Raw genomic sequence first — 23,586 nt, 5'->3', positions numbered from 1 at the left:
TCGAAATTGCCTGAAATTTGCTGCCCGAATTTGCAGACAATTTGATGGCAAAAGTTGGAAAGAAAAATTTACTGTTAATTTTTGCTCAATTTCGAGGTAAATTTTTACTAGAAAAAACAAGTCGGTAATGTTCATTCTTGCGATTTTAGAAGGTAAGCAAATTGACACATGAATATGTCTACAATTTGAGGGTAAAGAAAATACTGTACGATTTTTCAAGTCAAATTAACAATAAATTGTTGTAAAACTTTGCATGAAAATTGACAAACAATTTTTTCTAGTCGGCTTTTGAAGTGAATTTGAATTCTAATTCGGGTAGTAAATTTACGTCAAATTGTATACAAATCGTCGTCAAAAACGGAAAAGTCCGGAGTTGACGGAAATTTGACGAATAATTCAAGAAAACTTTTGGAAGTAAACTTTTGCTAAAGCAAACTGCGTTATTAGGAGATATTCATAAGCCATATGCTAGTCCCTCTTTTATAACCAATCTCCAAGGAAACTAGAGTTTTAGCTTAGAAATTGAAATGAAACTTTTGACATCTCGATGACGCACAGTATAAAAAAAATTTCAGTTCAATTTTTTAGCTCTTTAATACATGAAATAACATATAAATTCGACGTAAAAGTAAAACTGTTATTTTTCACATCGTTTATATGTAATTTTACGTGTGGGAGAGAGCAAAAAATTGAAATTAAATTTTTTATGTACTGGACGTCATCGAGATGTCAAATATTTCATGTCAATTTTTGAGTTAAAATGTTAATTATTTATAGAGTTTTCATCGAAATCACGTACCTAAGATCAAAAATTAAGGTTGCAAAAATTGATATGAAACATTTGACGTCTCGATGACGTCCAATACACATTAAAAATTTCAATCCAATTTTTCGCTCTCTCTCCTACACGTAAAATTACATATAAACTTGATGTAAAATATCAGCTTTACTTTTACGTCAAATTTATATGTTATAAAAGAGCTAAAAATCGAACTGGAATTTTTTGTGTATACTGTACGTCGTAAAGATGTTAAAAGTTTCATTTAAATTTCTAAGCTGAAACTCTGGTTTCCTGGAGGATTGTTCACTCTCTTAAAATGAATCAGTGAAAAGTGCTGCAAATCAGTGAATATTCACTGCATAAACAGTCCCAAGTATACCACTTATTCAATCAGTGGTATACTTCGGACTGTTTATGCAGTGAATATTCACTGATTTGCAGCACTTTTCACTGATTCATTTTAAGAGAGCAGATGTTCTGGATGTTCACTCTGATAACCAAGTTGGCCACAAAGATTACTATTTCCATAAGTTGACGGCAACTGGTCGCTAACTCTCTGAGAAAGTTAGTGGCAAAATTTGGCATTCCATGAGTTGATAAAAAAATTTCCCTGATAGCCATACTTTAAATGTAATTGCTCGGCAAGTTCTGCAGTGAAACATTTTCGGCTGACTTAACGACAAGTTTCTGGCAAGCCTTGGTTGGATAATACTTGCGTGCAAGTTAATACAAATCTACTGCCGTAATCTGAATGTAATTTGACTGAAAAAGTTGCCGTCAATTTGAAGTGAAACTTTCAATAAACTTAAGGGTCGGCAGTACTAAACGAATTTTCGAATTTTACTTTTCTAATTACGTTTTGAATAATTACGTCACTCGAATGATGAAAACCTTTCGAAAAAATTTGTCTTTTACATTTTTTTGGAAGCTATAAAAATTTCTGTAATAACAATTGATTAATAAATTAAAAGAAAAGTAAAATTCAAAAATTCGTTTAGTACGGCCCAGCCTTAACGTCATTGTCTGACAGTAACATTTGTAGTCAAATTGAATTCGATTAATGTTTAATTTGATGTAAAATTAAATAAAAAATATAATTATTTCCTCATAATAATATGTATGAAATATTTATTGGGTACTTGGTAGCACCGCATGAAATCCCTGTTTAAAAATATTGATTGAAAAGAATTAAAAGTGATGAAATTCGAATTCTTTTCAATAATTTCAATTGATTTCAATTTTTTTGTTTGTATATATAGATATACAGTTTGCATGGATCGACCGCTTCTCAATTCTTTTCAATCAATATTTTTAATCAGGGATTTAACACGCGTGTGACGAAGAGTTAATCGCATGATTATTTTCCGATTAAAATATTTCTATTGGATTCAATCGGAAAATAAATTTAATATTTTCCGATTAAATCGGGTTGAAAAATTTCTTCAAATTCAATCGGATTAATTGAGAGTTTTTAATCGGGGAGTAGTCAGTCGAATCTTGGTATGTCGATAGTAGCCCGTGATTAAAAGAAACGATTTGCAATGTTATACTCCTATAAGAAGGGCGATTCATAAGTATATTCAACGTATTCAAAAGCATTAATTAATCTTTTTAAATCGTTCCTTTTAAGGGGGGGGGGGGTAGGGTTTTAAAATTATATTTTTTTCAATTTTTTTTCTGAATGAACAATATGTCGAGAATATTGTGTACAAATTTTAAATCAATCCGAGTAAAACTAACGGAGTTACAGCGTTTCAAATGACCGGCCGGTATACCTGATTTTTATACCTGCCCGACCTGCCCCTATATACCCCTAGTAGAAATCAGCTGCAATTTTCTTTGTTCTTCCGAATCCCTTTCTCCGGCTGTGTGTCTTTCAAAGGATGTAAACTGATGAATCAATATAAGTATAAAAATTCATATTCTTTGATTGATAGTTTATTTCAAATTTTCACGAATAAAAAACTTTAAATGGATTTTCCCGAAAACGTTGTTTTCAAAGTCCGTGAACATCACAACTCAAAATGTACTGAACCGATCTTTTTGAAAATTTGAACATTACTTCTTCACATAAATCAACAGGTAACCATGAAGAGTTTTTTTTTTTTTTCATTTTCTTCTATTTTTTAATAACAAATTAACTGCGATTTTTTGAGCGAAAATCGCGTTTTTCACTTCCAAGTGCTGCAAAAAATCGAAAAAAAAAAACTCTTCGTCATTACCTCGAGAAATACATCAACTTTAAAATGCATATCAATTTTTTCTTTTCCGATGATCCGGTAACGAGTTATGATGTTCACCGCAAAACGGCTTTTTTTCGAGGCGCCTCCAGAGATTCAACGTCACCGGTTTATTAATCAATATTTTTCGTTGAAAATTTTTTTTGATATTCTTTAAAAGTTGTACAATAATATGTGATTAAGCTTAATGAAATTATATTACTCATCTCGCCGGGAAAAAATCACAAAAATATGCTTTTTTTTCGCCTTTAAAGCCCTACCCCCCCCCCCCTTAATAAGGGAGGGGCAACGTTTGAAAGGAGGGAATATAAGAAATATAGAATAAGTGGGATTTAGAATATTCCATCCTCATTTAAATTTATAAAATACATTTTCAAAGTAAAAAAAATTTCTTTCATTACTTTATAATTGCAGATAAATAATATAATTTATAAATTAACTAATCAGTTACATAATTAACAAAGTTTAATATTTCTAATAATTTTATAAGAAATTAAATGATTATACAGACTTTCATTTATTTTCGCAGGTAAGAATTTTTTTTTATAACTTTTTTGCAACCCGCTCAACTGACTAATTGATTAGAGGATCGAATAATAAAAAATACTGAAAATGTCAGGAAGGACTCAGTGACGTATGAGCACTGCAATTAATTTCCAACTTTTTTACTTCTCTGCGAATCCTCAAAAAATACTAGAAATACGATTTCACAAAGTTTAGATTTTTTATCGATTGAAGCTAAATAAGTCATTGAAATAAAAAAAAATCTGTAGAAAAAACCTTAAAGAAATAATTTTGAGAGTCAAAATAAGTGCGATCCCACTGCTGTCTACCATCTATATATTAAAATTCATTACTATATTTAAGTCAACTCATTGCAATATGATACGAAAGTTAGCCGAAGTCTAATAATTTTTTGAATTTTTTCAAAACGATAAATTATAAAAGGAAAAATGATTCAATAAATTGTACTGATAATTTTTTTAATTTTCTACATGTACATATTTAAAAATTTTTGTTTTTGTAATTGATTTGTAAAAAAAAAAATCCGAAAATTTTTAATTGTCTGTTAACTTCAGGATCATATTTTGATAGCATCGCGTAGTAAACAATACAATGTATAGGTTTCACATCCCTGGCGGATCCGAATTACAGTAAATTACCGTAATTTACGGCATTCGAAAAATTGCGGTAAAATACGGTATTTTGCAGTAAGTTACGGTAATCGGCGACGTTATGGCATTTTACGGTAAAATCACGGTAAATTTACCGTAAAATTGTGGCAACCTTGCGGTAAAAGTGCAGTATTTTACGGCATTTTACCGTGAAGTGAAGTATTTTACTATGTTACGGTAAAAATGCCACAAATTGCGGTGTATTCACGTAAATTGCGGTATTATACCATATGCTGCCGTATCTTCACCGCAAATTACCTAAAATGCGGCACATCTGCAGTAAAATACGGTAATTTACCGCGGTTCGGATCTGCTAGCGATAGTAAGATGCTAAACAGAAATAACTGAACTGAAAGTTTAGTAAGTAATTGGTTCTATTAAGAAATGAATAACTTAAAATAAACTTTTAAAAATCCCAAAACTCAACAGATGGCAATGAAACATCTATTGCTCGATCGTGATGTGGATAACATGGGTGCCACCAATCTAAAACTTTGCAATCAACAACTCCACTAAGTATAACTACATGAGTCGGTATTTTGGAGCTACAATTGCTAGAGAAATTTAAATGAAGTCGATGATGTTTAAAACCTGGTGATAAATCCATTTTAACAGATTGAAGAATAAGTCCATTTACTAACGGTATCATCCCATAATTTATACAGGTCACCTTATAGATAAAGAATTAATAAATAAGATTCTTAATGGTTTATTTTATTTTTAATTTTTTAGATTTTCTTTGAAAAACTTACTCGTAGTACACGGCAATTATTCTCTGTATTCATTGAAACTTCTTCTAGCATACTATTTACATTAAATTCTTCATTAATATTGATACTGACATTTTCTTTTTTTGCATTATTATGACTATCTAAAATTTTTTTGAGCTTGAAAAAAAAGTACCAATGACTTTCCCCTTTCTAAAAAAAAAACTTAATATCAAAATATATTCGATTAATTGTCTTTACTACAATAATGACAATATACCTTGTGCCACATAAGACAGCATCGTCTTTTAACTAAAGAATGTGGTTCTTCTTGTTCTAAATATGGGTTTTTCTTTACCCTATCTAAAGATGAAAAATATGTTAAATGTAATGTTCTGATTACACAAGCTCTAAGACCACGTAACAGTACCATGCATTCAGGTCGTAATCTTTCGGGTAAATGTGGTAGCGGCTTGTAATAACTAAGTGAAATAAAATAAAAATAATTTTCAAGTTTATAAAAAATAAAAATTGCATGCCCTTACGAAAAAAAAATTATGAACACTATTAAAGATTCATTAATTAGTGTTAATAAGCGTTTTTATTAGTGATCATTGGTACTCCGATCGGTGGATCTCGCAACACTTGCAAGTGATTAGTGTTGATCATCTTTTGAATAATGTTAATAAGTAGTCCGATTAATGAGTCTACATTTTTATTAAAAGTGATATCAATATTGATCATATTTCAAATGAAAAAATACTTCAACCTTAAAATTTTCTATTCATTCTCTATTGGCAGAGTGCGCGACGAAAACGACATCTGTCGACCGCATTAAATCATCCTCAAAAAGCACAGAGAGAATACGGAAAGTTTTTATAAACAAATAATTAAAATTTATAAAGATTGCGAAATATATGTGTGATACCACATTTGAAAAGTGGAAAAATATAGAGTAGATTGTACTGAAAAAAATAAGTATAAAAAATTTTAATAAATACAAAATAAATATTATTTTGAACGACATAAGGTTAGCTTGTAATAATAATAATAACAACAATAATAGTCATAATAACAAATGAGTTAAAATAATTATAATTATAATTTTTTCAAAGTTGTTACGATGTTGGCATCGTACGCCTCCGTTTATCATCGGGTCAGAACTGTCACATGACAAATGCGGCAGTTCTGTCTATAAAAGAGCGCGTTAACGGACGCTCAGAGCTTTTTGTGTCCAGCTTTGCTCATAGCAAGTGGTCTTTTGAGTTTAGTTGTCACACGGTAGTAATCGACCTGTTCGCTGATCGTCGTTACTATTTATCAATTTAGTCTTAACTCATATTTGTTGGTAATTCGTCTAGTGTCCGCGATAGTTAGTTCAATAAATTATCCAGTACTTATTACATCATATTTGTTTGGAATAAGTAATAGCTCATATTTGTTGCTATACCGAAGACGGTTATTTGATTAAATTGGTAGAGAGCCCTGTACGTGTTAAGTACAGTAACTGTATTGAGAACCAGTGTGTGTGTACGACGTGGCAATTAGTTTGTTATTAGTTCAATAAATAATTAAACTAATACCTGAAACCAGTGTTGAGTGAATTCACCTGTGCTTTCCCTAAGTCCACATTAGACAATTAAGGGTCTTCTCAGTCCATACATTGGGGAATCAGTACAAAGGTCCAAGGAGGAGATTTCTGAGGATCAACCAACGCCAGTCCAAGGACATCAAGGACATTTTCCATCTCCGAACACAATCTTAGGCTAAGTACTAGTATTAGTTTAGAATTGTAAGGCTAGTTCGGGTAAGTTAATTAATACCTAACTTAAAAATCACAAGTCAGAGTTTCATAAAGAGCTAGCGGGGCAAACTTTGACCCACTAACTGCACCCTTCCACCAGTAAGTGCAGGAATAACGTACCCCAGCGTTACAACTGGCGCCCAACGGGTTTTAATTAATGTAATAGTTAATTAAGCCTATATTTTATTGTATAACGCAATAAAGCGCAACGGATTTGTTAAATTTCTTCGAGTCAAGTTAATTGATCAAATCTGTAACTCACATCATTTTAATTATATAAATTCAATTAATCACTGTATAGTTATAATTTTTGGACATAAAATCAGTAATTTTCGAGTAGAGTCCACGAAATAAAAATAAGAACACCGGACAAAGAATTGTCGAGTATCAAGCAGGTTCAATTCGAGAAATTGTTCCCGAAAATTCCTAAGGCCTTGACTTTTTAGGCGTTTTATCAGGAAGAAAACGCACACTACCAGTTTTTCTATATTTTTCGCTCTAAAAATATAATCTTTTTTTCATTTTTAGTTTATCTTTTTTTGCTTAATTTTTTTTTGTTCAAAAAAAAAACCAGATTTTTAGTTAATTTTTAGGTAAAAATTACAATTTTGTTTAAAATTATCTCTAAAAATTAGAGAATCAAAAGAAAAATTACCCGGGATTAAATTTTTCTAGAAATTTCTTTTCGCCCGGGAACAAATAAAGAAAAAGGTGATAAAATCACGCTTCCGGTATTACCGTTATAAAATAATTCAAGTTTAATTTTCCAAAGAGAAAAAATATAAATTCCGTTGGAATTAAGAATTAGTATAAACCGGAAATAGATTTAAGTAAAATATTGTTAAGTGAAGTGAACAGTGTAGTGTATAACATTGTAAACTAATTTTATAATTTACTTAATATTTAAGATTAAATTTAAGTATAAAATAGAGAAAAAAATATTTGTTAAGTGAAACAAATAATATACCGGATATAGAAAAAAAAATTAAGTCTTTATACAAATAAAACCAGTAAATTAAGTTACAAGAGAATAACGATTAAAATCTAAATAACAGACTGTGTGAATAAAAATTCTCGTAGTAACAAGAAAAAGACTTAGTAAAACCAGTATAAACCAGAAAAATCTGGATATAAAATCTTGTCACGATAAAATTTCAGTAGAGATTAAAATTGTAAAGCAAACAGGAAGTAGCTTCTGTTAAGTAAATAAAATCAACTAAGTGACAAAATCACAAAAATAAAAGATTTAGAGTTTGTAATAGCATAAAAGGAAAACTTAGTCAAGCAAACAAAAACTCTCATGAAATAAACCAGAGTAAATAAGACTAAAATTTTGCTTTGTAACAAACCGGAAACGAAAAAATTAATAAATTGAAATTTATTCAAGATAATAATAATAATCGGCTTAGTAAATACGAGACAAATACCCGAACAGCCAGGTTGACTCATTGTTATGACTAATTTATCATTGTAACATAAGAATATCAACATAAAACAAAATAGGTGATAATCCGCAAACGCGGGAAACTTTTAAATTCAAATTATTTGTTTCAGAAGATCGCCTAGGAATTCATCAACCTTACTGTCGGTATAGTAGAAACTTAGTGATCAATTCATTGATTTACCGCCATCTACCAGGGTAATAAATAACCGTATTTATTAGACAAAGTAACGTATAAAAAGTTGTTGACAGATATTTTATTACGCATCACAAGTCACAACCAGTTCAAAGTAAAATCTTTTTTTTATCCTTCAGTAAATAAATAAAATAGAGACAGTTTATTAAAAAAGTTATCAATAGAAACTTAATATATTATAAAGTAATAAAATACATCTAATACGAGTAATAAACGTATACAGAGACGTAAAATAAAATATATTACGAGATATAAAATCCAGGTTATCCACGTGTTCGCATACTAAAAGGTATTGATTTTAAGTATTTTTATTTAAAATTTAACAGTAAAATAAATAGAAAAATATAAATTAAAATTTATATTGTACCAGTAGTTAAAATTTTTATACTTTTTGCATATAAAATATTTTTTAATCCACATACGTGATCGCGAATAATAATACAGAATTATTGTAAGTCAACAGGTTTATATCAACGGAGATTTTGGTCAGCACGCAACGGGAATACGTTGCAAACACTTTATTTATTAATCAACTAATTTTCGTGTTCATTTTTTTTCGTTTTATTTTTTATTTCGAGTCGGAATTTAAATTTCTGTTTATTTTTGCAAAATGGTTAAGACAAGGAAATATACAAAAGAACTTCAAGCAGAAATGCGATCGATGGTGAACCAATCGATGGCCGAAATAAAAAAGGAGGTGAAAGAAACGATTCAACAGCATCTAAACACGACAGCACAGCTTGACAACCAGAATCAAATACCAAATAGGACGGACAACTTTGATCAAATAGAACAGATGTCAGAATCACAAGAAGTAAACAAACAAAAAAAGATACCAGTAATTAGAGAAGACAGAAGATTAACAAAACCTTTGTTATTTAAAAAACATGGTGAATGGATGTCAGCAGACCAGTACAACTTCAACAAATCGCCTGAAGATGACGAAGAAGTAGACAGCGAGGAAGTTATAATCCACGCAGTACCAGGAACAGCACAACAAGATCTAAACGTAACAACTCTAACAAAAGAGGAGAGAATATGGAGTCTAGATAAAATCAAAAGGAACATATTCATGTCAAATATAAAACAAGTAGAAGAATTGCAAGTACACAATGCAATCTGGTGCAAGATGATGGCTGACATGATCAACTGGACAAAACAAAAAGTAAAAACAGAAAAAAACCTGACAGCTCGTATAGAAATAATTGAATCTATGCCAAAAATTACCAGCCGCAAGCACGTAGAACAACTAGAACGAGAACTAGGTATAAAGAAAGGAGATGTTGGATATTGGGAAAATTCCATAATAAATTATATAGTGAAGGATGTACAGCTATGGGACAACACCGAAGATCTGGAGGGAATTCAAAATTCAACCCAAATATACCAGAAAACGCAACAAGAGATGGGATCACGTGATAAGAGAAACGTGCCCATGAATAATTACAACAAATATTCAGTGCAGTACACGCAACCTCAAATGTATGCGCACAACGGACCAAATGTACAGTATACACACATACCAGACCAGAGAACCCAATATCAAGGTCACCAGGGATTCAATACAATGAATACTACGTATAACACGCGTGAAGACAACATGAAGAAACGTGCAGACAAAATAAAATCAATGGAAATATTGATTAGAAGTAACAACTTGAAATATACAGCAGATTCACAGCCTAAACAATGGTTACAAGCATTTACTGAGACCTGCATCGAACAAGAAATGGAGTTCGAAGAAAGAATTGACTTATTAAAAATAGCAATAGCCAGTGAGAAAGAATGGTTTAAACAGAACGTTAACACATGGACAAACTGGGAAGATGTCAAAAAATCATTTAATGTGGCATTTTGTAAAACAACTCTAGACACGGAAGTACTTCAGGAAATATTCAGCATATACCAAAGGAAAAATGAAAATACACAGGAATTTGTGAGACACATGAGAAGCAAATTCGCTGAGCTAGAAGATCCAATGACAACAGCAAAACAACTGGAAATAATAAAACCAAAGCTGACCATAGAAATTCAGAGAGAATTGAATTCTATGCAAAAGGCAACGACGTATAAACAATTTGCTGAATTAATATCAATCGCAGAAAGCAGAGTAGCGGACATCCGGAGAGTGAAAGAAGCCAGAAAAATACCAGTACGTAGGCTACAAACAACAAGAGATTCAGTGAATGAATCTACGGAGTCAAGTTCTGAAGAAGAAGAAACAACTATATGCAGAGTAAAAAGAAAAAGCAGGAGAACTGCTGTAAATAAAATTAAATCGATAAATCACAATAAAGATGACGATAAAAAAATTAATGTCATCTTTAACAGGAAAAACCAGCACAATGACAGAGAGAGATCAAGATCACGAGATCGCAGCAATAGATCTGGGTCCAACACTTCAAGAGGCACGAGTAAATCTGTAGGAGGCACCTACACGTGCTTGAATTGTGGAATGAAAGGCGGACACAAAACCAGGGATTGCGATGAGGATAGAGTCGACGTTTGTGTGCGATGTTTCACCGTGGGAGCAACAGCTAAACAGTGTAGCTGTAGAAAAAACTAACTGAGCGAGTGCGATATACGCAGTGTCCCGTACTCGCGACAACGTTAGCAGACTGCGCTTCGGAGCAAGAGGGGGGAGGCCACCCATCTCACCACCCCATGGAAACAGAAAGTGATGGAGTATCAGACGACCGACAGTCAACGGCCGAATCAGATCAAAGTGACAACGGTGAAGTAAATAAAAACAGGTCTGATATAAACAATAATTATAAAATTAATAGTAGTGTCCAGAATAGTGTCGTGATGGGTAACTGTATAGCTAAATGCTGCGGCGCAGACTACTACGTGCCGTCTCCTACAAAGGACAAAACACCTGCAGTACCTAAACCAGCGATTAAACAACTCATTACAGTATCTGAGGGAGCAAACGTGAAGCAAAGCGTACAACTAAGCGTAAGTAAACATTTCACGTGCTTAGTAAAAATAAATAAAATAAAATGTACAGCATTGTTCGACTCAGGTGCCGGTAGAAATTTCATGACACAGGATATTGCCAGTAAAATCCAGGATAATATAATAAAAATAACATTCAATACTGCTAAAAATTCATTTATTTTAGCAGATAATTCAGCAATACAAAGTCTTCGGAGAATATTTGTTACGTTCGAGATTGAAGAAACCGAGGTACACGCATGGTTTGAAGTATTCGACCGGATGCCCGATGACATCATCCTAGGGATGAGATTCATGATGGATAACGGGATACAATTACGTGCCGATAACATGACGTGGACATGGAAACATGATGATCATCCAAAAGTTTGTGAACCAGTACAACCAGGTAACACAATCAGATCAATTCACTTGAACGTAGACGAACAAGATAAATTAACTAAATTTCTAGACCAGGAATTTGTATTAATGGACAAAGCTGAGCTCGGTACTCTGAAAGGAGTCGAGTATGAAATTGAATTAAATAATTACACACCGATACGCGTAAAGCCATATAGGAGGTCACCGAAGGTAACAGAAGCATTACACAAAATTATTGAGCAACTACTTGACCAGAAAATTATTCAGGCAAGTACTAGTGAATGGAGCTTCCAGCCGGTGATGGTGAAAAAGAAATTACTACCAGGGCAAAGCGCGGACGACATCAAGACATGGAGAATGTGCATCGACTATCGACCGCTAAATAAAATAATGAAAATGGTCAATTATCCAATGAGACGCATCGATACATCATTGGAAGTCATCAGAGAAGGTGCATATAGAAGTGTCATTGATTGCACAAATGCATATTATCAGATTCAGATAAAACCAGAGCACCGTAAATACACGGCGTTTGCTGTCGAAGGAATGGGGTCATTCGAGTTTGTAAGAATGCCTTTTGGTTTGTCAACTGCACCAGGAACATTTCAACGTAATATGGATCTGATAATTCAAACAATGAAGCAAACATTACGCCAGCTTGAACTACCAGCACATTGGATAAATTTTATCCATCCATACATGGACGATTGGGTAGTAGCGACACCAACATTTGAAATTCATCTACAAGTCCTGGGGATTTTATTCAAAGTCTTCAGAGAGGTAGGACTATTAATTAAAAGAGAAAAATGTTGTTTCTGTGTTGCAGAAATGAAATATCTGGGATTCATTATTAAAGGTAATGAATTACATCCAGATCCCAGCAAGCTGAGCGCCATAAGAGACTACCCAGAACCAGTAAATAAAAAACAGCTGAGACGGTTCTTGGGAATGGTAAATTGGTATCGCCGACATATGAAGATGGTTGCAAAAATCCAAGATCCACTCACATCTATTACCAGTGAGAAATCAGTATGGGTATGGGGTCCTGAACAACAGCAGGCCTTTATTGACATGAAGAAGTTACTCTTGGAGGCACCAGCATTAACGGTACCAGATTATAATTTACCTTTCATACTTTATACAGATGCCTGTGATACCGGTATTGGTGCCGTATTAACACAAAAGGGCCAAGACCGAGAATATCACATAACTGCTATCAGTCGATCCTTGAACAAGCATGAGAGAAATTACACCACGACAGAAAAGGAGTGCCTTGCAGTCATTTGGTCGTATCAAAAACTGAGAGGTTTTTATGAAGAATACCCAGTGACAGTTGTCACCGATCATGCAAGTCTGAAATGGCTTCAGAATGTCAAGAACCCGAGAGGACGATTAGCAAGATGGGTAGCAGAATACTCTCTGTGGACAATAACAATAGTTCACAGACCAGGCATTAGCAACGAAGCGGCTGACGCTCTCTCCCGAGCTTACGAGGGTATTGAACCTGAGGCTGAGAGGGGCAATCGAGTAAAAGACATAGTACAACAGTGGTACGACAGAAAAGTTAACGAGGTCAAGGCTACTCCAACACGCTTTCCTCAATGGAAATTCCTCGATAATGACCTATATTATTATCGACCGCGGCATCCCACGCAGTTATTCGACGATGCGCCGGAGCATTGGAAATTAGTTGTCAAACCAGATCAGCGCAAGTCAGTTATCAGCAAAGCGCATGACGAAACAGTATCCGGACATGGCGGAATAACCAAGACGTATCACCACGTGGCCAGTCATTACTATTGGCCTAATATGTACCTTGACGTAACCAAATACGTAAGCCAGTGTACTATTTGTAAATTACAAAAACCAGATACTAATCCACCACAGGTGATACCAGGGCACAGACCAATCACCGAGCTATGGGAAAGTGTATCAGTTGATACAGTGGGACCACTGCCCAAGTCGCAGAATCAAAAGACACATTTGATTGTGTTATGCGATATGTACTCAAGGTATCTGGAAGTCCAGCCAATATCAGAACCAACCGGTAGTAAAATCATATTCTTTTTACGCTCAGTGTTTAATCGTTGGGGCTACCCGCGAGTAGTTGTAACTGACAACGGAACTGAGTTTGTTAATAAAGTTGTTTCTGAATATTTACAGACTAATAATATAGTACACGAATTAACACCGGCATATCATCCACAGTCTAACCCTGTGGAACGAATAAACAGAAATTTAAAATCTTTAATTCGAACTTTTCTTACAGATAAACATTCTAGATGGGACCAAAATCTCCCAGAACTTGTTTATGCTTATAATACTTCTGTTCACAGCTCGCTGACAGTAAGCCCAGCTTACTTGAACTTCGGCCGTGATCCTCGGTATTTAGACCTTCACCGCGGGGGAAAAGTTTTGACAGAATTAAATAAACCAGACCATAGAAACACGGTATTATCTTTAATCGATGAGCTCAGACATTACATCGAGTCATTTATGATCAAAGCTCAAAACAGACAAGACGAGAAGGTACCAGATCCTAACATTGACATTGTTATTGGTGCTGAGGTATTTATTAAGAATAAACAATTGAGTAAAAAGGTTGATGGATTCGCAGGTAAGCTTGCGCCTCCTCGCAAAGGGCCATTGTATGTACACAGTTTTTATTCAAACAGTTTAGTAAACGTCTGTGATAAAGATAATGATATTATTGGTAAATTTAGTATTAATGATCTGAAAATACCGCGCAGATCAAACTGTAGAGTACCTAAAGTCGAACAATGAGTCGGTTAGGTATTATTGAAATAAAATTGTAACTTTTAGAATAAGCTAATACTAGTACGTTGCACAGTCTAATGATAGTTCTTTCACAGGATGGCAGAACTTGGGAGATTCTTGTACAGCAAAGAAACCTCAACAGACAAGAAAGCAGATCAACAACTACTGCGGACCTGTAGATTCCATGGAAGAATCGGCGATCGTAATTCATACTGGGCTAACCCCGTATTCGCCACACCAGCAGCGTATCTCAACTTTGAGATCCCGGTAACAACTGAAGTTACATTGGCGGCAGGCTTTCACAGACGCTTGTCAAATGTATTAGTTTATCATGAGAAGAATTCAGTGCTAGCTATGCCTGAAAAACCAGTTACAACACCAGTGCAGACACCAGAGCTCCCAATTCCATCAATGACGGTAAAATGCCAGATGATGATTGGAAGAGATCTCAAGATGGTTGACTCTAATTTAAGTCATATGCTCTCGCAGGCTGAATGGCGAGAAATAGTAAAGAAAATTACTGAGTCAATGACGCCGAAGTCCACCAGAACCATCGCGACTCAGACAATTGAAACAAGACTGGCTCCTGTACCAGAACCAGGTTGCCTCAAATGCAAAGAAAAAGGGCACACTCATGATCAGTGCCAGAATGAACTCAGAGGTGAGTGCTATTGCACTAATTGTCGACGACTAGGGCACACTAATAATACGTGCCCATATCAGCATTGGAACACCGATGGCTACCGGAAAATGAGAGGCTACTGTCGTCATTGCTCAACTACAGATCCGTTCATGAACGACGCGTGCCAGACATGCAGAACTAGAGTCCAGATGTCACGAGCAGCAAGAGGGGCATTCCAAATCTTGCCACCGTAATTAAAGACATTCCCCGAACCTGACCTGAAGTACATGTGATAAGTGACAGTGTTATCAAGATTGCTCAAGAAACCAGTATTATACAACGACAATAGTATTTATATTATAAACCGGTTTTTAGTTTATTATTTTTTTTGATTTGTTATTTTTTATTTTTGTCAATCACATAGTACATTTGAAATATTTATTTATGACTAGAGTAATTGCTCAGATTTATTAATGCATGTAAATCATGCCAATTTATTATTTATTATTTATTTGTCGTTGTTCTAAAAAGAACATACCAGTATTTGCACAATAGTGTTGTATTTAGTTTTTTGTTTGTATTCTTTATTATTTATTTTTTGTTTCTACGCGCCAAAGTAGTGAATAGAAAAGGACATTGATGAGTCCAGTACTGATTACATGTGATAATATTTATAATAATCATATAAAAAAAATGTATAACAGTGCTTATATTTTGCAAAAAGTTTATAAATGTTTATTAATCAAAGATATAATTATATTTTGATATTAAAGAGGTACTCGTCAGAGTTATTGTAAGACCAGTATCTCTTGCCACAGTATGAATGAAAATAATGTTGTATGGATGGATGAAAAGTTACTGTCGGCGTAAAATACTTTCGATTAACTTTAACCAGTAAATTGTCAGTTTATCATAGACAATACCCGGGTTAAAGTTAAGGAGGGTGGTGTTACGATGTTGGCATCGTACGCCTCCGTTTATCATCGGGTCAGAACTGTCACATGACAAATGCGGCAGTTCTGTCTATAAAAGAGCGCGTTAACGGACGCTCAGAGCTTTTTGTGTCCAGCTTTGCTCATAGCAAGTGGTCTTTTGAGTTTAGTTGTCACACGGTAGTAATCGACCTGTTCGCTGATCGTCGTTACTATTTATCAATTTAGTCTTAACTCATATTTGTTGGTAATTCGTCTAGTGTCCGCGATAGTTAGTTCAATAAATTATCCAGTACTTATTACATCATATTTGTTTGGAATAAGTAATAGCTCATATTTGTTGCTATACCGAAGACGGTTATTTGATTAAATTGGTAGAGAGCCCTGTACGTGTTAAGTACAGTAACTGTATTGAGAACCAGTGTGTGTGTACGACGTGGCAATTAGTTTGTTATTAGTTCAATAAATAATTAAACTAATACCTGAAACCAGTGTTGAGTGAATTCACCTGTGCTTTCCCTAAGTCCACATTAGACAATTAAGGGTCTTCTCAGTCCATACATTGGGGAATCAGTACAAAGGTCCAAGGAGGAGATTTCTGAGGATCAACCAACGCCAGTCCAAGGACATCAAGGACATTTTCCATCTCCGAACACAATCTTAGGCTAAGTACTAGTATTAGTTTAGAATTGTAAGGCTAGTTCGGGTAAGTTAATTAATACCTAACTTAAAAATCACAAGTCAGAGTTTCATAAAGAGCTAGCGGGGCAAACTTTGACCCACTAACTGCACCCTTCCACCAGTAAGTGCAGGAATAACGTACCCCAGCGTTACAAAGTTAAAATTATTAATTTGCATTAAGTAAAGAAATTAAAGTGATTTTAATTATTCGTAATTTAAAATTTTAAAACTCAATAATTAAAAATACTTTGTGTTAAAAATTTGTAATTTAAAAAATTCCCCGTAATAATTTTTAGCCAAAGATGAACATCATGGATGGAAATGTATAAAACTTGCAATTACTATTTCTGTCAGTATTTTTGCAATTAACAACACAACAACTACTTGTTCTTATTTTTTAACACTGCTTTCATTTAACTATTCACAAGACAAGTGCGATTTAACGCGTATTTGGTCCACTGCAGGCGCTACAATAGATTCGATTGTCCCCACCCTATACTCCGCACCCTGCCAATATCCTGATTAAGAAAAATGATTTAATTTTTCTTAATCAAGGTATATAAATACAGTAAAAATTTATAAATTGCTCAATCATCACGATTAATATCGTTTGCATTATTAAGATTATCGAGAATTCTATGATAAATATGTAGACTTTCAAAGTTCAAAATAATCCTAACTATTGAGTCCATGGTTTGGCAGAGTGGTCCCATATTGCAGTTTATTTTAGGATTGCACAAGTCTGCTCTCAAGTCGGTAGTAGCTTAAGTCACCATTCACCTATGGGTCTTGCTCCAGATATTTGGGGCAGATTTGAATTGCAAGTTTTATGCTAGCCTAACACAAGAATTTTGGTGAAGTTATTATTCGATTTAAGGGGGAAGTCGGCGCCAGAAGCATGTTGAAACTGCCTTGTGCATGGCTTGTTCAAGATCTGTTGAAGTTAAAACTGGTGAGGGAAGGAATAGTATGGAGAGTATCACGCGTCTTGAGCAAACCATGTGCAAGTATCTGCCGCAAGTTTCTTGGGCAAAAAATGCGTGAGAAACTTTTGGCTGCACCACGTTAGAAATATCTTCAATATTCTTGCATACAATACCATTAGCAAATCATACAATTTTTAAGTCATTTCCTTGCTCAATCTTGCGCAAGGCATTACGTAGAAAGAGACACCAGTAACTATGGGCCTTGTACAAGACTCGTATATAAAAGTACTTGCTTAAGTACGTGTTACTTGGGCGTATAGCATTCAACTGATATGCACAAGGATTCAGGTTCGAGCCCCAGTAATGACAAATAATTTTTCATCGAATAAAAATTAATCAACACCAGTTAATCAATGCAAATAGTAATTATATATGACTGGATCCAATTTTTAACTTCCCGCTACGAAAATTGCAAATTTTCAAAACAAGGGAAGTTATTGGTTTCGGTCCGATTTTCGAAAATCGAGTTTTCATCAGATGTCGACGTTTTGAAGTCCTAGGAAACTATTCTGACTATTCCCGGAAGGACGTTCGTGTGTGTGTGTGTGTGTGTGTGTGTGTGTGTGTGTGTGTGTGTGTGTGTGTGTGTGTGTGTGTGTGTGTGTGTGTGTGTGTGTGTGTGTGTGTGTGTGTGTGTGCGTGTGTGTGTGTGTGTGAACTTTTTTTGTCCGACGATATCTTTGGAACGAATGAACCGATTTGAACCTACATGGTGGCAATCGAAAGGGCTCACCAAAACTAAGAATTGATTCGATTTTGGGGTAGATCGGTCATGTAGTTTACGAGTTATACGAATAATAAAAATTAAAAATTTTTTTTGTTTTTGGTTTTTTGCGTATAATTTATAAACCACTTGCCTGATTCGCCTAAAAATGTAATCAGTTCTTAGTCTTGTTGAGCCCTTTCGATTGCCACCAAGAACGTTCAAATCGGTTCATTTCATCCAAAGATATTTTCGGACAAAAATCATAATTTTTCAGTGAAGGTATGTTTTACCGACCTAACAAAATTTACCAGTAATAATGTTTCCGAGCTCCCTGAGCTCGAAAACAATGGAAAGTTTTGGGGCTGGCCTGCAGGGTCAGGCGGTTTTCAGATTTTTTTTATCGGGTTACCTCATTGATACTGAGCAACAAGTGTAATACACTTACGACAGTAAAAATACCAAGAACAATAAACGCACTAATGACACTATAGCATTAGTGCGTGAAAGTACTAGACAATTAGTTTTTCATTAGTGTTTTCCAATAATAGTCATTATTATTTTTCCGTAAGGGTGAAAATAATAAAAAGTAGATGTACCGTTTATAAAGATGGAACCAAAATTTACCAGTTTTTGTTACATAATTAGAGCTTTTACATATACTTGCAAATTTTCCAATATCTTCTGGTTTTATATACTCTGATAAGAGAAACCATAGATCTAAAGGATATTCAACACCTGTAAAATATGAAATAAAAAGAAATAAATAAATTATTTTAAAGTTAATTAAATAATCGTTGAAAAATAAAACTAATGTTTTCAAATGAAACATTTTTAATGAGTATCACAACAAAAACTTTACCTATTTCTAACGTAACTTGCTTATCGATATCACATTTTTCTAATTTGTCAACAATTCCTGAAGAATTAATGCACTCTTTTTTAGTAGTCTTATCTGCAACAACTGTAATAGTTTATTTTTAAAAAATATTTAAGGATTAAATTTATAATTATAAATACTTAATTGTAACAATAAAGATTAAAAAAAATAGTATCAGCAAAAAATGTGAGCATTCAAATCAAGTATTTTTAAGTTGTACTTACGTAATCGTAATAACTTGAGTGAAATTTTTTTTTCAATATTAAAATACAAGACTAACGTTTTTTTTAACTGATTGGAATTTATTTTTACGTTTAATAAAAGTTCTTCAAGGGGTATTGAGATTATAGAAGCAATATATTTTTGAAATGATTGAAGATAATGAGGCATAAGTCATGTATAGGAATTAATTTGAAAAGTAGAAATGAAGGGTACTCTCTTAATTTGAATCAGTGGGAAATCCACTGGTTCATTCAGTGAGTAAAAAAGTCCCTGGTGAATTAGTGAGATTCAAAGTTGCTCACTGGTAAACCAGTGATTATTGGGTTCACTGATTCAAACGAAATTTAAGTGTGAAATTCGAGTACCTCGAGTGTCCGTTATCAACAGCGACCTATGATTAGTTATTCCGGTTATACCAAGTCAACCTGATGTTTGTTTGTTAGTGACAATTGAATTAATTAATGCATACCAAGCCAAATTGTGACCCTATTATCGTATTTTCTACTTAAAATAAATTATATTATGTTTTTAATTTAAGCTATTCTCCAAGTCTTGGAAATTTTTATAATTTAATCGCCGTTATATTTGCGAATTTTCGGAAAAGTTTCAAAGTGCAGTTTCCTTCTACTACGATACTTTGAATATTTTTAATCCAGTTGATGTAATAGCTCCCTGATTAAACAAAATAATTTGTGACGATTAAAACTATTTTAATCGTTTTAAAACATCATGAATCGTCAATTGATAATTAAAGAGGATTAAAAACGATTAAATTTTTAATCATTCTAAAATCGTTTTTAATCTGCACGATTAGAGATGATTAAATGTGGAAAACCATGACGATTAATAATGATTAAATTTTTAATTATTTTTAATCGTCACAAATCGTTTTGTTTAATCAAGGAGAAGTTGAATAAAGTAAATTTGCGTTAATATATTTTTAGTTTATTCATTTTATATAAATAATCATGCCTTATATGTATAAGTTGGTTTAAAATGAAAATTATATCAGCTCATTGTTGAATTAGTGAAAATCACGGGAATTCTACGGTTTCCGTGGCGCCGCTAAATGACCGCAAATTCTCGTAGAACTCGACGAAATAAGACTTTCTTAACGAAAAATTTTTTTCGATATCTCGCTTAGTTTTTGAGAAAAATGGATTTCGAGAAAAATGCGATTTTTCAAAAAAAGTGAAATATTTCATAAATTATAATATCTTCAATTTTTTGTATTTTTTTGAAGATGAAAATTTTGAAAAAAAAAAAACGTCTGAATTAATCCATTTTTGATGAAGTTATAGCTATTTGAAAAAAAGTCTTATTTCGTCGAGTTCTACAAGAATTCGCGATCATTTGGTGGCGCCACGGAAACCGTAGACTTCCCAAAATCACTGAATAATCAGTAGAATTAAATGACCGCCAAGAGAACTAGTCGAATCAGTGAGTTTTACTAGTAAACCATAGAGGTTTCACTAGCGAACCAGTGGGATCCCACTGATTTAAATTAAGAGAGTATGATTAAATATATTTTTAAAAAATTTTTCTTATGGCAATTAACTTGGTAATTAAAAACACTAAAATCATCAGATGTTGACTACTTTCAGCATCATGATATAAATATCAATTTACTATTAGTGTGAATGTAGCAGACAATGACAGGACATGAGACAATTTATCAATTTTAAATAAATAACTAATAAAATTAAGGCAATGAAATTTAAAAAAATGCGCGTACAGAGTTTTCAATTATCTACATATGCATTTTGAAACTTTTATTCTAGTTACATTTTATTTATTTATTTAAAAATTTAAAAAATGCTCACTTGTCATTCACATTCATCAATTTACAATATTTTATAATTTTCTAAGGATAAAGTTTCTAAATTAAGGTCATTCTCAAATAGTGCCCCCAACTTTTTTTAAATATTCAATGACTTTCAATTGCAATGACTGTATTAAGATTTTGATAATTACCCTGATTGAAAACATTCAGTGAAAAGTATTGAAAAAGATGAGAATTGAATCCTTTCGAATACTTTCTATATCTAAAGGTTTACATTTGGACATAAAATTAATACTTTTCAATCCCAAAATAATATAAGAATTTCTAAACTTCCGAGGAATTGAAAAAGATTCAAATGAATTGATATTTTTAATCTTTCTGAATACTTTTCAATACCAAAAAAGTTTCGAATTTCAGAGTCACGTATGGGATTGAAAACAATTCAAATGAGTTGAAATTTTTGAATCTTTTCGAATCCTTCTCAATACCAAAATAGTTCCATAATTCGGATCGATTGTAGGATTGAAAAGAATTAAAATAAATTGAAATTTTTGAATCTATGAATCCTTCTCAATACCAAAATAGTTCCATATTGTAAGATATTGAAATGATGAAAGATTGAATTCTTTTTAATACTTTTGAATTCAGATTTAAGAATTAGAAAGTATTCAAATGATCGAAATTTCAATTCCATTCAATACTTTCCAAAACATCCGTGGGAGTGAAAAGAATTGAAATAATTTTCAATTCTTTTCAATGAATAATTTTAATCAGGGCAACGCAGTTACAATTTCGCCGAGACATAGATTTTAAAAAAAATTATTTACAGTTGATATCAATTAGGCGTTAAACAAAATTTAAATAAATTTCAGTAAAATCTTTGTCAATATTATAATTTGAATTTTTAAATTTTTCAGGCTAAAATTTATTTAATAAATTTCCTTGTACTCGTTGTTGATTTTAACTGTAATTTTTCAAAAAATCTATATTTCGGCGGAATTGTAACTGCGTTGTTCTATTTTTAATTAATGCTTCAATTTTTTTTAAATTAATTAATAAAATTTATGATACTGAAATTAGCCGACGTCTAATAATTTTGGGATTTTTAAAAAACGATAAAATATGAAAAAAAAAAATATTTAGAAAAATTACACTTGGAGTCTTTTAAATTTTCTACATGTGCATATTTTTAGTTTGTTTTTTTGTTCAAATTTAATTGTTCAAAATAAAATCCAAAAATTTTTAATTGTCTGCTATCTTCAGGATCGTTAAAATTTTAATATTGTTATGACAGTTCAAGGTCATTGAATATTTTAAAAAGTGGGGGGCTCTGTTGGAGAATGCCTTTAAATTTTAAAAAATAACAATATGTATATAAAAAAATATGTATAACCTTTAAAATCGTCGATGTTTTTCAATAATTTAGCTTTGTTACGAAGCTTTTTATTTGAACGAGCCATCATATAAATTTTTGTATACTTTTATAATCTTTTTAATAAATTTAACAATTATAAACATAGATAATATAATTATAATGGCAGATTTAACTTATAAACATATCGTATGATTCCATTATACCAGAACATTAATTAAATATTAGTTTTGTGAGACGGTGAGAAAACCAAACAACAACAAATGACCGAATCTAACCAACTTTTTGTGAATTTTTGAATTATTCGTTATAAAAGTTTTTATTATTGTTGAGAAAATGATACGCTAATGGTTTTGAAATAAAACTTTAAAAGCATTCCTCAAAATTTAATCTACTGACATCATTTTGATAAAAAGAAAAAGATGTGTATTTAATTACTTTTTTGACAGCACAAAAGTAAAGGAGCCTACACAAATGTAAATACTGTACAGTTTGTTCTAGCAAAAGTTTACTTACAAAAGTTTCCTTGAGAATTTTTCGTCAAATATCCGTCAACTTCGGACTTTTCCGTTCTTGACGACAATTTGTATGCAACTTCCTCTAAAATTTCACGTAAATTTACTACCCGAATTAGATGCAAATTTACTTCAACAGTTGACTAGAAAAAAGTTGTTAATTTTCACGCAAATTTTATGTCAATTTATTGTTAATTTGACTTGAAAAAGTAGTCAGTATTTTTTTACCCTTAAATTGTAGACATTTTTGTGCATCAATTTGCTTACCTTCTGAAATGGTAAGAAAGAACATCACTGACTTTTTTTGTAGTATAGAGTTACCTCTAAATTGAAGAAAAATCAACCGCAAATTTTTCTTTTCAACTTTTGCTGTGAAATTGTCGGTAAATTCGGGAAGCGAATTTCAAGTAATTTTAACATCAAATTACTGTCAATTTCAAGTTAAGTGGC

General features: G+C 32.6%; 2 protein-coding genes across 3 annotated transcripts in view; both read right to left on the bottom strand.

Moving 5' to 3' along the window:
- LOC130672619 (uncharacterized) overlaps nucleotides 1-23,586 on the bottom strand; it is a 169,100-nt gene that overhangs the window by 26,859 nt on the left and 118,655 nt on the right. The window lies entirely within an intron of this gene.
- On the bottom strand, nucleotides 3,344-23,054 carry LOC130672620 (transmembrane protein 183-like). Of its 2 annotated transcripts, none has more exons than XM_057477259.1 (6): nucleotides 19,469-20,118; nucleotides 19,227-19,328; nucleotides 18,964-19,102; nucleotides 5,184-5,385; nucleotides 4,949-5,116; nucleotides 3,344-4,866 (listed from the first exon to the last, which is right to left on the bottom strand). In XM_057477259.1, the coding sequence occupies exons 1-6, from the start codon at nucleotides 19,632-19,634 to the stop codon at nucleotides 4,603-4,605; spliced, it is 1,041 nt and encodes a 346-aa protein (XP_057333242.1). In that variant the 5' UTR covers nucleotides 19,635-20,118; the 3' UTR covers nucleotides 3,344-4,602. The 2 variants fall into 2 exon arrangements, with proteins under 2 accessions (XP_057333242.1, XP_057333243.1); XM_057477260.1 differs by lacking the exon at nucleotides 19,469-20,118 and adding an exon at nucleotides 22,643-23,054 and having other exon boundaries at nucleotides 3,355-4,866.

Source organism: Microplitis mediator, chromosome 8 (assembly GCF_029852145.1).
Source record: "Microplitis mediator isolate UGA2020A chromosome 8, iyMicMedi2.1, whole genome shotgun sequence".
Lineage (NCBI taxonomy): Eukaryota > Metazoa > Arthropoda > Insecta > Hymenoptera > Braconidae > Microplitis > Microplitis mediator.
Note: the sequence above shows the minus strand (reverse complement) of the source record. Positions and strands in the feature narration are given on the sequence as shown.